At 39.8% G+C, this 17,883-nt stretch overlaps 1 protein-coding gene across 9 annotated transcripts in view; it reads left to right on the top strand.

Annotated features, from left to right (window-relative positions):
• INPP5A (inositol polyphosphate-5-phosphatase A) overlaps positions 1-17,883 on the top strand; it is a 435,774-nt gene that overhangs the window by 306,084 nt on the left and 111,807 nt on the right. For all 9 annotated transcript variants that reach the window (XM_005305326.5, XM_065552136.1, XM_005305323.5 and 6 more), the window contains one exon: positions 1,403-1,522. In XM_005305326.5, coding sequence (XP_005305383.1) covers positions 1,403-1,522 — 120 coding nt within the window. The remainder of the gene's footprint in view (positions 1-1,402; positions 1,523-17,883) is intronic.

The following is a 17,883-nucleotide window of genomic DNA, read 5'->3' as shown; positions in this document are numbered from 1 at the left end:
TGCAGTCAAAAAGTGAACAGAATGTTGGGAATCATTAAGAAAGGGATAGATAATAAAACAGAAAATATCATATTGCCTCTATATAAATACATGGTATGTCCACCTCTTGAATACTGCATGCAGATTTGGTAGCCCCATCTCAAAAAGATATATTGGAATTGGAAAAGTTCAGAAAAGGGTAACAAAAATTATTACGAGTATGGAACAGCTGCCATATGAGGAGAGATTAATAAGATTGGGACTTTTCAGCTTGGAAAAAAGACGACTAAGGGGGGATATGATAGAGGTCTGTAAAAGTATGATTGGTGTTGAGAAAGTAAAGAAGGAAGTGTTATTTACTCCTTCTCAGAACACACAAACTAGGGGTCACCAAATGAAAAACAAAAAAAAGGAAGTATTTTTTCACATAACACACAGTCAACCTGTGGAACTCCTTGCCAGAGGAGGATGTGAAGGCTAAGTCTATAATAGGATTCAAAAAAGAACTAGATAAATTCATGGAGGATAGGTCCATCAATGGCTATTAGCCAGGATGTGCACGGATGGTGTCCCTACTCTCTGTTTGCAGAAGCTGGGAATGGGCAACAGGGGATGGATCACTTGATGATTACCTGATCTGTTTATTCCCTCTGCGGCACCTGGCATTGCCCACTGTCGGAAGACAGGATACTGGGCTAGATGGACCTTTGGTCTGACCCAGTATGGCCATTCTTATGTTCTTATTTAGTTGTTATGCATAGAGCTGGTAAGAGAAAGGTAATTCCATGTTGCAGAGGATTTTAATATTTCAAGATCTGGTTTCATTCCAATGAAGAGCAAAACCAAAAATGTCAAAATTCTCTGTGAAAGGGAATGGAACACCAGCTCTGGGGCTGTCTGCCTGGAAGGCTGCCCTGGTGCCGCAGACCCTGGCAGTCCTGGGGTTCCTGGTAGCCCACTGGGTGGGCAGGCAGGTGAGCTGGCAGGAAGTCAGGTAGGTTCCATCGGATCTTCAGTGAAATCAAACCATTTCCACAAAATGTTTCAATCTCTAAAACACTGTTTCATCTGAATTTTTCCAACCAACTCTAGTTATGCATATGTCAAGTTACAGTTTGCCCAGTTTGCACAAAAATTCCCACCCCTGCCTCTGAGCTGTAATTGATCTCAATCTTTCTATTTTTGTATAATACATAAACTTTAAACAGAAGCCTAGCTGAAACCTTAACTGTGGATCAGATTGGTGCTACTCTCCGTGGCAATTTCTACTATGATAGCATAACTTTGCACTGTCTGGGTAAATGTAAGTTGCTGTAGCAGTGAATATACAATTTTGTGCTATGATGTTGAATGCTCCGCTGCTTGCTGCTAATGTTTTTTCTTTTATCCTGAGTCATTGTAATTTGTTTTTCCTTTGTCATAGTGCCTTTGACTTGGTAAACATTCATCTTTTCCATGATGCTTCCAATTTAATTGCTTGGGAAACAAGCCCATCGGTTTACTCAGGAATACGACATAAGGCTCTTGGTTATGTACTTGATAGGTATGTATTAGTCTCTATTAGTCTCTCTCATCCTCCTCTTCCCCTTAGTAGTTTATAAAAGCTATGATAAAAATTACTTTCTAGCCATACCAAGATTTTTTTATTCCATTGTCCAATAACAGTCACACACAGTATACTGTTTATAGCATTTTCCTCCACTTGCAAAACTGCACTAATATAGATTAAAACAATACACTTTTTATAAGAGTTAAGAATGTTTTCACATGGATCCGATTAGAGGTCCATTTGTGATGCTGATTATTTTAAAAGAAATTGAAAAGACTGGGGAATTTCTATGGACTTTCTATAGCCTTTTGTAGCCTAGGGGAAAAAGTATATTTTTAAAATGTGTTAGCACATCTTAAAAGTACACCTTTTTTCCCCTAGTCTCCACAGGGGCTAAGTAAAAACAAATAGTGTTGATGTTCAAATGTGTTTTTAATGCAAGGTATGTTAATCTCAACACAGGCAGTGTACACTAAACATCTAATCTGTTTGTAAAAGAGAATATATTATTTGTACACAGCTATTGATATCACCACAGTCTATGAAAGTGCTAACAAAGTAAACTCAGTCCACTGGGCAGTGCACTGTCAGAATATGCTAAAGAAACTTTTGATAATCCTCTTTAGCAGTTATGGATCCATGATAAAGGCAGCCATCAAGAAAAGATTATTTATGTATGCGCATACATGTATAGGCAAAAAGGAAGTATGTTTATACAGCAGTAGCCTGAACTGTCACATTTAATGATTCTTCTGGAAGATTTGAATGTTTCTTTTATGAAGTATTGACTGACTTCATGTTTCCCCGAGAAATAGAGCCTAAAAGTTTCTCTTTAAAGAAGTCTTCATATGCAATGTTATCAATGACATAATGGTGATACTGTAAATGTAACTTAACTTTAACTGTAGCCCACGAAAGCTTATGCTCAAATAAATTTGTTAGTCTGTAAGGTGCCACAAGTACTCCTGTTCTTTTAACTTTTTAGGAATCTCTCTATAATTAGGAGTGAATAGGTTCATTCATAACATGGTTCTTTTCATGCAGTTCTTTCTCTTTTCCTTTCTTATCTAAACATTGAAATTTTCTCATCTTTAAACATACATGCATGCTTTCTGTGACATTGCTAGTAGTTACATCTCCCTGCTTCTTAACAGATTCCCATCACCCTGCACCCAACCTTCCCTCCCTTGTTCCTTGCAAGACACGTCCCTTCCACTCTCTCACATACACTCTCCCCAGACTTTGCCTCCTCACCCTCACACACACACAGTCAGCTGGCACCAGTATGGCCTTCTTTTTCTCTCTGGGCAGGAAACAAGTGCATTCTAACATATGTTAATTAACATGTTTAAAATCCTAATGCAGACAAGGCAAGTTGTAGCTGTAACGCACATAAGGTAGCTGGTTGAGACAAACCATAGGGTCCTCGACCAGCTAACACATGTTAAAACTACAGTTTGCCTTGACTCAGTAGGATTTGAACATGTTAGCTAATGTGCTAAAAACAGACCTTTTCTCCTAGTGAAGACTAAGCCTCTGTAGATACCATGACATGCTGCTTTCCCTACTCCTCCTTCTAAGCCCCCATGCTTCCCAAGTTCCCTCTCTACAAATCCTAGTGTAACCCACACACCTTCTGGGTGTGGTGTTCTGTCCCATCTAGTGGCACCGAGACCGCTTAGAGAGAGAGAATTAAATGAGTCTGCTCTACAGCCTTGGTTAAGAGCCAGTTGGCTTTTAGCTCATACGGTAGAGGCTCATGCACTAAGTTCCAGAGGTCCCCAGTTCAATCCTGCCCGTGGTTTTTCAGTAAAAGATGTCCAAGACCAGTGAAGAAACTGTCACAGCCACATCTTTTCAGAAAAGGTTGAGTGAGTTAACTTTATTTATTTGAGCCTTAATATACTGGAGATCAGCCTAAGAGTGTTGCTATATGGGAAATCCAAGTTCAGACTGGCAGGTACTAAGAGTGGCTTGTGCATCCCTCCCACAAGCTATTGCTTTGAGCAGCACTGGATGGGTAGCCTCATAAGGAGCACTTTGGGAGGATGGGGGAGCAGGGGCGTCAGATGAGCAAGGGAGAAGGGGTAAATGGGTCAAATATGGGAGGATCTTAAAAAATCCCCATTCCTCCACCCTAACAAAGGTTAGGCTGTGCTCAAAGGTTGGTCTGAGATTAAGGGTGACTCATGGTCAATGAACCAGCTCCTCTCTCCATCATTTACACACAATGTTCCCCTTTGCACTGAGATGCTGCATGCAATATCATCCTCTGTGAGGAATTCTCTACAAAAGAATAATAGTTTATTTTGCTGATTGTTTCCTATAGAAAATGAAGAGGAAATAGAGCCAAATTTAGATATCCAGCATAAAATACCTTGTTTGTATGTAGACAGTATTGTGCTTTTTCCTATTTTTAGATTTTAATTGAAAGACTCTTAAAGTATAGAATTAGGTATAGATACTTTCTTATTTAGAAAATAGAGTAGCCAAAGCCTTACCTCTCTGCTTAGGTCTCCAGGATAATTTTCATTTAGCTTAAAAACTGGCCCATCTATTTAATGAAAGATTTAGCTTTTTTTCCACTGTGTGCACAACCTACTTTTCCACTATACACCACATTTAGTGTGTCATTCTCACTTTTGGGAGGGCTGGAAGAAGAGAAATCATTATTCTGATGCCATTTCTATCAGAGTAAAGCGGTTAAAACATTTTTTTTTAAAATCATGAACTTTTTTGATGTTATGTAAATAGGTTGGCTGTGTAAGTTTATAAGAGATACTTTGAATTAATGAACTAAGCTTCAGTGACTTCTAGATCTGTTTGACTGGGAGTGCTTTTAGCCACAAAATATTATATGTATTGTTACAGTACCCCAACAGATAAGATAATTATTCTTTTGCTTTGTTTTTTTTGGAGGGGGTTTCTGTTCCTCTTCTCTTTTGTTCTGCATTAAGGAACCTAAACAGATCTATCTGTATTATTTATTGCGTGCTTGCCACAGCATGCTATGTGCTTCATTTAGCTAATTTTGGCTTTGGACCTCCCACGATGCCCTGGCAAGGGTAAGGAAATCAGACTGTAGTATTAGTGTTAACTGTGGGTCAAAGATGTCATGATGGTATATCATTAAAATGTGGCATTGCCAAAAACTGCCCTAACTCCCCTGTCTTTTTAGAAAAGAAAACCTTCAATTTTAGGTTGCACTACTACTGTGGGTTTGCATTCACATGAATTGCTCATTTTGAGAGAGCAGCCAGCCGCAGATCCGGACCTCCATAGTGAAATGATGGGCTGACTAGCACAAAAGAGGAGTTCTGTAAGAGCAGTGAATAATGGGAAACCCCTTTCATGGGCACTGCTAACCTTTTGGCAGCCACCAGCAAACTCTATTCTGATCTGCTGATTGGGGAGGACAATACACTGAAGCTCACTTTGAATGAATGCTACCACCAACAGTGTCCCCATTCAGAAGGTTTTGGGAACCATCTTTGACCATTGTCTGCCATCACTCCTTCAGACAGTAAGAAAAGGAAAAGTGAGAACATCTATAGGGGGGAAAGTACTTCTTTTCTCGGCTTTAATCTCTCTTTAAAGCTTCATAGATCTACATTTCCAGCTGAGCTACAGGAGATATGCAGTGTCAGATAAACATAGAAGAGAGAGTTTTCAAGCCAGGCCTTTAAATCCCCTTATCTGCATGAACTAATAATGCAGATTTAGTGCTGTTAAAAACAGAGGCTGGTAAGTCTTTTCCTCTAAAGCCTTTAAACTGCTAAAGAGCATTTAACTGCAATGCAGTTCAGACTCAGTGAACAATACTGAGAAGGGAAACAGTTTAATGAGCTAAACCTTCAGTGAATGAAACAGAAACACCTTCTCACAGTTGATGTAAGTCACTGTGGGAGTAAGTGACCCACAGTTCTGTCCTCTGTGTCCATCTGCATTTCTGTGAATATCTTCATAAACATGAACTAACTGCAACCTCGTTAATGTGGGGTTCAAATGACCACAAGATTCTCTTATGCAAGAATTAAAAGCAATAGATACAAGTAAAACTTAAGTAAATTATTTTAACATTACAAAAGGCTTGTTAACCGCATATATTATTTTATGCCAAAGCTTTAGTACATCGGCATGAAGCTTCTCAAATATCTTTAAATTATAAACTTTTTAAAAATGAAAGTGAATGTTAGAGGTATCTAGAAATGTTTGCATGATTATGTAGTAATTCCAAATACGATTTTTTGAATGCAAATACTTAATCTAATAATATTAGAATAGTAAACAGCTTATTTTGGTTTAAAAAAAACAAAAAGTGGAGGCATAAGAATGATGTGGTGAGGAGAATGTGCAAAGGGCAACTGGAGCATGTGTGTAATGTGTCGTTTTATTTTTTTACCTTTATAATTCAGTGACCATGAGGAAGACAGAATTATCATGGACTTTTTGTTGTAGACTATATATAGACAAATCCTTTTCTCAGCATTTGCATGAATCCAGTCTAACTTCTTGGAGGTCAATGGTGTTACTCTGGATTTACACTGATATAACAGAGACTGAATTTACTCCATATGCTTCAGAAGTGAACATCTGAAAGCTGCTTCCCTTCCCATATTGGATAATGTACTTGCCTAATCCCGCCCCTGTCTTCACTGCAATTGCATCTTCATAACTTCTAAATTTGGGGAATTAAGTTCATATGTGAAATAGGGAGAGGAACATGCGGTTAACAGCGTAGATCACAGACTTTGTGCACATGCTTCACTTCACGCCTACATAAATATTTTATTTACAAATTAGTCTTTTTGTCTGCAGGAAATTAGACTACTTTTGAGCCAAATCCTACAGCCCTGACTCAGGGAAAATTTCTGTCAACTTCAATAGGATTGTTGCCTGACTAAGGACTACAAGAGGGTGTTCTTTATGAGTATTATATGAGAGTTAAATAAGAATCAGGATGTGAGATAGTAGCTTGATGCTGTCGTTCTTGATGTGCCAACCTTTGAAACTTCCTGAAATTATCCAGACCATTCAGATCCATGAAATCAGCTTTTTTTTTTAGAAAGTGACAGTGCTCTTCTGTTTTCCTTTTGAAATGTTGCCTGGCCTAGTTCAACAGAAACATTTTTACATTACAACTGTGAAATCTTGGCATAAAGCACCCCTTTGTGCCCTTCATTATTTTCTCACAAATATAGTCCATTGTCACATAGCTGAAGTTAATTTGATCAACATTGGGACATTTAACTTTTATGTCCGGTCAAAGGAGCTGTTTCATGCTCATTTTGGGTATTCAAAAGAAATGATTGCCAGAAAAATAATGTTACTATTAACAATTCAGAGCAATTAGTTTCCCAGGGAGAGGCGATGTGATGCACAGGCTTCACACAACTATTCTTTGTCATTTTATGGATGCTCATCAGTCAACTGTCACATCTTCTCAAAGACCCCTCCAATCTAAATGTTTCTCTTTGGGCTTTTCCCAGAACTAGCAGCTGAATGAGGAAAAGAAAAGCCACTTCGTTTCTAGGCAAAGGAAAACTTCATTCTAAAGATCTGGGTCATTTGAGAAAATTCTAGGAGTAGCCCACATCATTTTCCCCCTGTTTTATTCCATCCATCTCGTTTTTACAATACTTAGTTTAACAAGTGAATATTCAGACTGCAACCATGGCATTTTCAAGTTTATAAGGAAATTTGTGATGTGCCCAAATAAAGTGTAGTCCCAAGGCAAATATGCCTTCCATTCAAATATCTTCTAACCAGGGTTTAACATCCAATGTCACATTCAGAAAAAGCAACTTTTCATTAAACACATTGGGTCCATCTCATTAATATTCAGTCTCTTCTCCCTCCCGCTCTTTAAACTAGGGTTAAGTGCTCTCAAAATTAGTGTGTTTGTATAATATGTTCCACAAAGAATAAATCCAGCAAAATTATCTTGTTACTTTCAACCTGTCAGATAAAGTCAAAGGCTGGGGGCTTTTTCCTCTTGTTTTTCCACTGGCTCAGCCTTTTACATATCTGACACTATTGGTCAGAAAATTAACTAATGAGTATTGCTTAGATAACATGCACACATGGGTTTTGAATTTAAATTGGGTAGTATTTTTAGGGGGGGTTGCATATTTATTACATAATTTTACAAAGTTATTTTTTCAAATGGTAAACATGCATTTATATTTTTAAGGATATATTCAGACCAATGGCATTTTAAAATTTAGGGAGACATTCTTTGACATTCCCAGATTATACAGATCTGTTTTCACCACTAAGTCATCTTATTTATTTATTATCAGTGTTTTCTACATATGTGGTGGAGGACTGACTTAGTGGCTCCTTTATCTCCCAGAGCCACAGAGCAGTGCTTCCAGGCTGAGGTCACTGGAAGGGTAATGGTGGCAAGCTTCTGCCACATCTTGTACCCACCCTGTGAATAAAAAAAAAAAGACAGTGTTTCTATTTGGAGAGAAAGTGGTGGCAGTAGTATTATTTAATCTTCTTCTTGTAATGTTGGTTACCTAACAAGGACATGCAATGCCTATCCTCTGATCACTTCTAATTGTATCACAAAAAGGCAAAAGTATGATTTGCATTTCTAACTTTCATGAGGTAGTAGAATAAAACCCCATGCTGGAATATTCTGCAGGACATTTTATGGCCCAGTTTCCGGGTATGTTTTTTATTAAATTGTCACAGTGTTTTGTTTTACCCAATCCTTTAATATATTATAGGGTAGCTATACTTACGATGTGTATTAAGACATACAGTAGTAGGAGTCTATTCTCTATCAATGAGTAAGTATAAAGATTATTAACACTGAGTTTCACAAATTATTTGGAAGAGTTTTAATCTCCCATGACATAACAGGGAACTATTTAAAAAAAAAAAAAAAAGTTTCTCGAATTTCTTAATCCATATGTGTTGTTTTACATCTGATGAAGAGCAAGAGAATTTCCTTATAACTTAACCTCAGTGTAATAGAATTGTGTTCTACTGTAGTAAAATTGACAAGTACTTACATCATTATACATGGCTGCTATTACATTAGGTGAATGTCAGTGTCAGGTAAGATCATGGTTTTGTCAATATAATGAAAATACCAGTCAAACTAGAAAAAGTCAGTTTTCCAGCTCTAAAAATTGATTTTTATTGCTCTTCTTGTAATCCTTTCTTTGGATTAATATTTATTATTGATGTGGTCTTTGTTTTAATCTTAATAGCTACTGACATGGTAATTAATTAAAAAATAGAACATTTTTTGCCCAAATGGCACTATATTGAAATTAAAAGTGAACATCACATATTAGTTAAACAGCCCTGACAAATGCCTTGAGTATTAAGATGATTGCCTTAGCTTCTTGACAACTCCTTTCATCTTGTTGTTTTCTGCTTGACCTTTAGAGATGTTTTGATATTATTAATAGGTTTTAGCTATTATATCAAAAAGAGTAGGGCACAGAGATATGATAAAGTTCAGCTTTTTAATGACAATATTGCAACATTTTTAGATATGCCACTGAAAGCACTTACATTAGGTCTGTTTAGGTACACTTAGACTGTCACCAGTTAACTTTTCTTAAAAATTCATTATTATTTCTTAAATCTAGTGGTCCTTTTTTGTGGATTCCTATAGAAAAAATTTTAAGGAAGAGGTGGCCAATGTAAGTATTAGGCTGAATTTTTTTTTTTTTTTAAAGTGAAGGTGGGATTGATGGGAATAGGAGCCTAAAGGCCACATGTCTCATGCTGTGTTAGTCAAACCTTAATTGTCTCTGGTAGCTCAACCTTCAATGTCCTGGCCAGGCTGTGATAGTGTAACAGAGATTTCACGGTAGTTGTTCCTTTGCTTTCCACCAGAAGTCACTATAGGAGTTGTTATTAGGACTCACTGGAATTTAAAGATAAATAGAAGTGAAAAGTATATAATTTAATGCTCCATTACTGTTTTCTCTTTAATCTGATTGGGAACCTGTATCTGATTGTTAAATACTTATCAGTGGTTCTGTCTCCTATCCAGTAACCTTTCTGTGACCTTCACTCTAACACTATTCTATGACTCCCTTTCTAGTTGCTGTGAACAGTGGGGCTTCAGTGTCTTGCATTGCACATAGCAAGTATGCAAACTTCCCTATTGTTTCAAACTCTGCAATGCTTTCTGAACACTTCAGTGATCAGGTTAAATGTGAAAAGGTTTTACCCCAGCATGCACAGACATACTTCAGCATTATTTTAGTAGATTCAAATTGAAATAGATCCCTTCTGGTTCAAAGCTCTAATGAGATTAACAGTAAACAAAATGAATGTTTTAACCTAAAAATTGAATACCACGGTGACTCAGTTAGGTTATACTGCTATCTACCACCCCTGTGCTGCTTATTTCTGGTTTTAAGATCCCTTTTATTATGATATGATGCTATACAAATATACTTACAACATACCTCTTTATAAACATCTTTATTTATGGATGTTGAGCTGCATTTTATGTCAGATGTCTCACTACAGTCCTCTAATTTCACATGCAAGATGTGCCTTTTAAAATGCTAAAATGATCACTTAAATATATTTTGAATTACTTTTATAATTCTGTATTTCTCACTACCTCTGAGTTACCACTATATTAGCAGGTCTGTAGCTTGCTTAATATGCAGACCAAACATTTTGTTACTGATTTCTTTAGTACTATAAGGTACTTTATTGATGCAAGAGCTATTTTGTAACTATTTTTCTAAATATATAATATTTTTTAAAATGTTGTTTTATACAACTAATTCCTTTACATGTATAATACACACAAAATATAGCAATTCTAGTGAGATTGTTCACTAACCAGAAAAATAGGTAAATATTAAGGGCTATCCATGTTTCCGTATTTTTTTTTATCCACTTTTTGTTATGATTAAAAATATGCTCATTGAATAACATTTTTGACCCTTGGATTGTTTCTTCCCAAGAAATGTGACAATACCCTTTCATCTGTTCTCCATCCTCAATTCAGCCTGTTTGGCAGAGCTATGGGGGAAAAGGAGGGAGGAAGGTTGTTTTGTTTTGTTACTGTTTTTAAAACAAAACAAAACAAAAACCTCTTTTCAGTAGTGTCAAGCTAGGATAAATTGGCCAGGGGAAGCATGTTTATAGACTGTGTGAGGAACTTTGTCTTTGTGTGGGAATGTTGGTGACACTGTTATGGTTTGCCTGAATGAACTGCGATGACGCGGCTAATAAGGTATCCTGCTGAGTGCCACCACAGGACTTTCTCAGACCTCCCACTTAATTCTATTCAGCTCCAGCTCAGTGTAGCTAATTTTTCCCATTCCCTCAATTCTTTAGGCCCCCTTACAAACAGAAAAGTCAACTTTCACACCGAAGGCAAAATAAGTGCTTTAGGAAATAATCGTGTAAACAGAATGTTACCTTCTGACCTGCTGCTGATACCTTGACTTGGGACAAAACCCACCCGGCTATTGCATTAGACATGGCTATTAAAGGAATAATGCAGCTGATCCTCTTTACAAAGTACCCTGAGAAATGGTTTAGCCAAATCACTCTGCCTCTTGTCACACTGAATTATGTTCAACTGCTTCCCCCACCACCAAATTACTGATATTTAGCTGTTTTTTTCTCCTGTCCTTTTCAATGACAGTATGTTAGGGATAAGTGTGAAAGTAAAGTGAAAGTCAATAATGTCCTATTATTTTCTGGCCTAACCTGAATGAATTGAGAACACATGTACAGTAGGCCTGATAACTTTATAAATGAGTAAATTTTTATAAACGTCCTGTTGATCTTCACTAGAATAATGCATATTTTGAGTAAAACTCAAAAATTAAATCACAAAAGGATTTTAATTGCTTTTGACAATTTTGAATTGCTGATTTAAAAATAAACATTATGAATAAACTGTTACGTGTGATACTCCATATTATCTTTGATTAATTACATAATTAGACACTTTGAGATTTTGGGTGCCCAGTTCCCATTCATTTTAATTGCAAGTTCTAATTCCCTAGGCAACTTTAATAATCTCAGCCTTTGTGCCTTTACTTGATTAATAGTGGTAGCCCAAATTTAGGACTTGGTCCTGCAAATATCTATGCATATGAGTAACTTTACTTGCCTGTGTAAGTGCTTGCAGGATCGAACCCTGAGGGTATGTTGACTGCATAGTTGACTCAGGCTCTCACTCAGGTTTGGTCCCTAACCTTATCCCAGCCATACACGCAGCCCTCTGGCTTGGGTTTGCTGGTGCTCTCAGCACAGACAAGTGCACTTGTCTGGGGCTATAGGCTAAAGCCTGAGTGCAAACCCACCCACTTTGCAGTGGGGATGTAGGCTAAACCGTTTGAGTGCTTTGAGTGCTAATGGTCCTCCAGTGCCTTCCAACAATTCTCTTCCTGTGTCCAACAGACAGAAAAGTTCTCCCACAATTCACTGGGAAAGAATCATAGAATGGCTCAGCTTACTGCAGTGCCAAGAAACATGATTTATGACCTGTGACACATAAGAATGAGTGCAGCACCGGTATGGATTGGTCCCTCCATTTTACTTTACCATTAATACAAGAAGTGTAGGGCCTTTATATGAAATTAAAAGGTCTATTCATTTGGAATCAGTAAAAGGAAATACTACTTTACATGGCATTTAGTATCTTGTGACTTCAGTGCCTAATGAGGTCATCACTGAATCCCATACTGTGATTGGACTAAAAGAAGAATGGATAATTGTATGCCCACTAACATTTATAGCTCTGAAAATTTTTAAAATGGAGGGCAATCAGATATTAAGCATAAGTGGATTATCCATGTCATTCAGTAAATTAAGAACAAAATTAACTTACAGTTGTGTTCACCATGAGTTTGTATGTACAGTAACCCCTCTTTATAACATTGAATAAGGTTGACATTATTAGAAATGTTATTCTGTATCTAAAATGAACAGAAGCATAATAGGAATCTATTGTATGATGTTAGTACATACAAAATTCTTTGCACTTAAGAACTGCCTTGTGGAGCAAGAGCGGTGCATTTTTGACCAAATGATTATAGCAGTGAAAGTGTCCCCCCCACCCAATTCAAAGAAAAAACTTCTCTTTGTAGAGGGAATGGCTGTAGTCTTTTTTGGAGAGCTTTCTGTGGCCTTTTTATTCACGGGTTATCACAAACACAACTTAGAACTTGATGGATTTTAGTTTGCTCTTTTATGTAAAACTGAAAAAAAAAACCACTTTATAATTCTCTGCAGCTGTCACATTTTTGTTCACTAGTCTGCTGTCCCATATTCTGCCCTAAACTGTTAAAAAAATAAAACTGTACAGAAAGACCTAAAACTTGCAAGAATTTTAGGTTTTTTTGATAATCGGATACAGACAGCAAATAAAAGCTAAATGAAATAGCACTAGATCCTCCCACTAAGAAACATTAAATTAATGCTAGTGACATGGGTTGGCTGCTTTCTTTTTACATGATTCAGATTTATCACTCCATTGGGTGATTCATTGCAACCTTTTAAAGGATTATTTGATTCATGGCATGTTCAAAGGAAATTGTGATAATGGCAAATACTAAAGTACAATAAAACAAATTCTAAAGCTCTCCTATCTTGTTTGAAAAAACAAAACATCTGTTCTTCCTTGCTTGCTGAGGGAGAAGAAGGTGTTTTCTCATTTCTCCGTGTATTTGACACTTAATGAACTGTATAGATTTATAATTGTAACTGGCAGGACCAAGAGGAATGGAACATTTTTCAGAGACGGTTCATTCTAGCCTAAACACCTGAATTTTTTTTCTGAGTCCAGACCAAACAATATTGTATACTGAGTTATCATGCATTCTGTTGCAGTCTGATCCCTCTAATGCAGGTGTTGCTTCTTTCATTGACCAATGGAAGAGCAAATAATTTCCTTTACTATCTCTGCCTCTGCCAACTTGGACCCTGATTCTGCAATCTTAATCAAGAGGAGTAGCTTTTACGCCAACAGTTCCATTGATTTTAATTGGGATGACTGACGGAAAGTAAAGATTTCAGTATTAGGCCCTCGAGGTAGCAAGACTACTGAAGTCTCTCTAGTATTCAGGTTTCCTTGGATAAAGGAAAAGTCTTAGTAGCCAGGGCACTGCTTCACATCTATATATTTTAGTTAACCAATTTGAATCCTATTAAAAGTAGGTTTGTGGCTATTAATCATTAAAAAAGGCTATAATGCCTACATGTTCACAGATTCTAGCATCTGGGGAATTTATAAGTAGAGTAAGCTTGCATGGAATTCTTAAGTACCCTGGCAGGCACCAACGTCTAAGGGAATGACCACAAAACTCAGGCTGTGTATACACAGGCCTTTAAGCTGAAGCATTTTGATGCACATCAGGAAACTCTCTGTATCTGGGTCACACCATAGTCTACACACAGAATGCCTGATCCATTTTCAGTTGGCATTATGTGAACACACAGCAACACTTTGCTGTGAACTAAAAGTGTCGCATTCTCCAGGGGTATCCCATCATTCGTTGCTGAGCGGTGTGTGTCCTGGGATTATTTTCACTGTGAACTGTGGGAAGTCAGGTTCGTTCACATTTTTAAAAGAAATCCCATATTTCCACTGTCTCCACCCCATTTCTAGGTGGGCTCATGACATTTTTGAATTGCTGTTGGCCAGCATGGACCTAGCAATGCTCCGTACAGCTATGATGGCAAACACGAATAGGCATCGTGGACTAGATGACCCATCTGAGGGAAGGGAGCAGAAGGAGACTCCACCGATTGGAAGGCAAAAGATGCACTGTCCTAGGGATGGGGGTTCCACGACCACCACTCCCAAGAGGAGGAGGAGGGTGGTGGTGGTCGGGGACTCCCTCCTCAGGGGGACTGAGTCATCTATCTGCCGCCCCGACCGGGAAAACCAAGAGGTCTGCTGCTTGCCAGGAGCTAGGATACACGATGTGACGGAGAGACTGCCGAGACTCATCAAGCCCTCAGATCGCTACCCCTTCCTGCTTCTCCACGTGGGCACCAATGATACTGCCAAGAATGACCTTGAGCGGATCACTGCAGACTACGTGACTCTGGGAAGGATAAAGGAGTTTGAGGCGCAAGTGGTGTTCTCGTCCATCCTCCCTGTGCAAGGAAAAGGCCAGGGTAGAGACCGTCGAATCATGGAAGTCAACGAATGGCTACGCAGGTGGTGTCGGAGAGAAGGCTTTGCATTCTTCGACCATGGGATGGTGTTCCAAGAAGAAGGAGTCCTAGGCAGAGACGGGCTCCACCTAACGAAGAGAGGGAAGAGCATCTTCGCCAGCAGGCTGGCTAACCTAGTGAGGAGGGCTTTAAACTAGGTTCACCGGGGGAAGGAGACCAAAGCCCTGAGGTAAGTGGGGAAATGGGATCCTGGGAGGAAGCACAAGCAGGAGAGCGCAAGAGGGGAGGACTCCTGTCTCATGCTGAGAAAGAGGGACGATCGATGAGTTATCTTAAGTGCCTATACACAAATGCAAGAAGCCTGGGAAACAAGCAGGGAGAACTGGAAGTCCTGGCACAGTCAGGGAACTATGATGTGATTGGAATAACAGAGACTTGGTGGGATAACTCACATGACTGGAGTACTGTCATGGATGGATATAAACTGTTCAGGAAGGACAGGCAGGGCAGAAAAGGTGGGGGAGTTGCGTTGTATGTAAGAGAGGAGTATGACTGCTCAGAGCTCCGGTATGAAACTGCAGAAAAACCTGAGTGTCTCTGGATAAAGTTGAGAAGTGTGAGCAACAAGGGTGATGTCGTGGTTGGAGTCTGCTATAGACCACCAGACCAGGGGGATGAGGTGGACGAGGCTTTCTTCTGGCAACTAGCAGAAGTTGCTAGATCGCAGGCCCTGGTTCTCATGGGAGACTTTAATCACCCTGTTATCTGCTGGGAGAGCAATACAGCGGTGCACAGACAATCCAGGAAATTTTTGGAAAGTGTAGGGGACAATTTCCTGGTGCAAGTGCTGGAGGAACCAACTAGGGGCAGAGCTTTTCTTGACCTGCTACTCACAAACAGGGAAGAATTAGTAGGGGAAGCAAAAGTGGATGGGAACCTGGGAGGCAGTGACCATGAGATGGTCGAGTTCAGGATCCTGACACAAGGAAGAAAGGAGAGCAGCAGAATACGGACCCTGGACTTCAGAAAAGCAGACTTTGACTCCCTCAGGGAACAGATGGGCAGGATCCCCTGGGAGAATAACATGAAGGGGAAAGGGGTCCAGGAGAGCTGGCTGTATTTTAAAGAATCCTTATTGAGGTTGCAGGAACAAACCATCCCGATGTGTAGAAAGAATAGTAAATATGGCAGGCGACCAGCTTGGCTAAACAGTGAAATCCTTGCTGATCTTAAACGCAAAAAAGAAGCTTACAAGAAGTAGAAGATTGGACAAATGACCAGGGAGGAGTATAAAAATATTGCTCAGGCATGCAAGAGTGAAATCAGGAAGGCCAAATCACACTTGGAGTTGCAGTTAGCAAGAGATGTTAAGAGTAACAAGAAGGGTTTCTACAGGTATGTTAGCAAGAAGAAGAAAATCAAGGAAAGTGTGGGCCCCTTACTGAATGAGGGAGGCAACCTAGTGACCGAGGATGTGGAAAAAGCTAATGTACTCAATGATTTTTTTGCCTCTGTCTTCACGCACAAGGTCAGCTCCCAGATTGCTGCACTGGGCAGTACAGCATGGGGAGAAGGTGACCAGCCCTCTGCGGAGAAAGAAGTGGTTCGGGACTATTTAGAAAAACTGGACGTGCACAAGTCCATGGGGCCGGATGCGCTGCATCCGAGGGTGCTAAAGGAGTTGGCGGGTGAGATTGCAGAGCCATTAGCCATTATTTTTGAAAACTCATGGCGATCGGGGGAGGTCCCAGATGACTGGAAAAAGGCTAATGTAGTGCCCATCTTTAAAAAAGGGAAGAAGGAGGATCCGGGGAACTACAGGCCAGTCAGCCTCACCTCAGTCCCTGGAAAAATCATGGAGCAGGTCCTCAAGGAATCAATTATGAAACATTTAGAGGAGAGGAAAGTGATCAGGAACAGTCAGCATGGATTCACGAAGGGGAAGTCGTGCCTGACTAACCTAATTGCCTTCTATGATGAGATAACTGGCTCTGTGGATGAGGGGAAAGCAGTGGATGTGTTATTCCTTGACTTTAGCAAAGCTTTTGATACGGTCTCCCACAGTATTCTTGCCGCCAAGTTAAAGAAGTATGGGCTGGATGAATGGACTGTAAGGTGGATAGAAAGCTGGCTAGATCGTCGGGCTCAACGGGTAGTGATCAATGGCTCCATGTCTAGTTGGCAGCCGGTTTCAAGCGGAGTGCCCCAAGGGTCGGTCCTGGGGCCGGTTTTGTTTAATATCTTTATTAATGATCTGGAGGATGTTGTGGACTGCACTCTCAGCAAGTTTGCAGATGACACTAAACTAGGAGGCGTAGTAGATACACTAGAGGGTAGGGATCGGATACAGAGGGACCTAGACAAATTAGAGGATTGGGCCGAAAAAAACCTGATGAGGTTCAACAAGGACAAGTGCAGAGTCCTGCACTTAGGACGGAAGAATCCCATGCACTGCTACAGACTAGGGACCGAATGGCTAGGTAGCAGTTCTGCAGAAAAGGACCTAGGGGTCACAGTGGACGAGAAGCTGGATATGAGTCAACAGTGTGCTCTTGTTGCCAAGAAGGCTAACGGCATTTTGGGCTGTATAAGTAGGGGCATTGCCAGCAGATCGAGGAACGTGATCGTTCCCCTTTATTCGACATTGGTGAGGCCTCATCTGGAATACTGTGTCCAGTTTTGGGCCCCACACTACAAGAAGGATGTGGAAAAATTGGAAAGAGTCCAGCGGAGGGCAACAAAAATTATTAGGGGTCTGGAGCACATGACTTATGAGGAGAGGCTGAGGGAACTGGGATTGTTTAGTCTCCAGAAGAGAAGAATGAGGGGGGATTTGATAGCAGCCTTCAACTACCTGAACGGGGGTTCCAAAGAGGATGGAGCTCGGCTGTTCTCAGTGGTGGCAGATGACAGAACAAGGAGCAATGGTCTCAAGTTGCAGTGGGGGAGGTCCAGGTTGGATATCAGGAAAAACTATTTCACTAGGAGGGTGGAATGCGTTACCTAGGGAGGTGGTGGAGTCTCCTTCCTTGGAGGTTTTTAAGGCCCAGCTTGACAAAGCCCTGGCTGGGATGATTTAGCTGGGAATTGGTCCTGCTTTGAGCAGGGGGTTGGACTAGATGACCTCTTGAGGTCCCTTCCAACTCTGATATTCTATGATTCTATGATTCTATGGGCTGCTTGGGCTGTATTATAGCCCTCAGACCCAGATGAATTTGACG

The sequence above is a fragment of the Chrysemys picta genome, chromosome 7 (assembly GCF_011386835.1).
Source record: "Chrysemys picta bellii isolate R12L10 chromosome 7, ASM1138683v2, whole genome shotgun sequence".
NCBI lineage: Eukaryota > Metazoa > Chordata > Testudines > Emydidae > Chrysemys > Chrysemys picta.
Note: the sequence above shows the minus strand (reverse complement) of the source record. Positions and strands in the feature narration are given on the sequence as shown.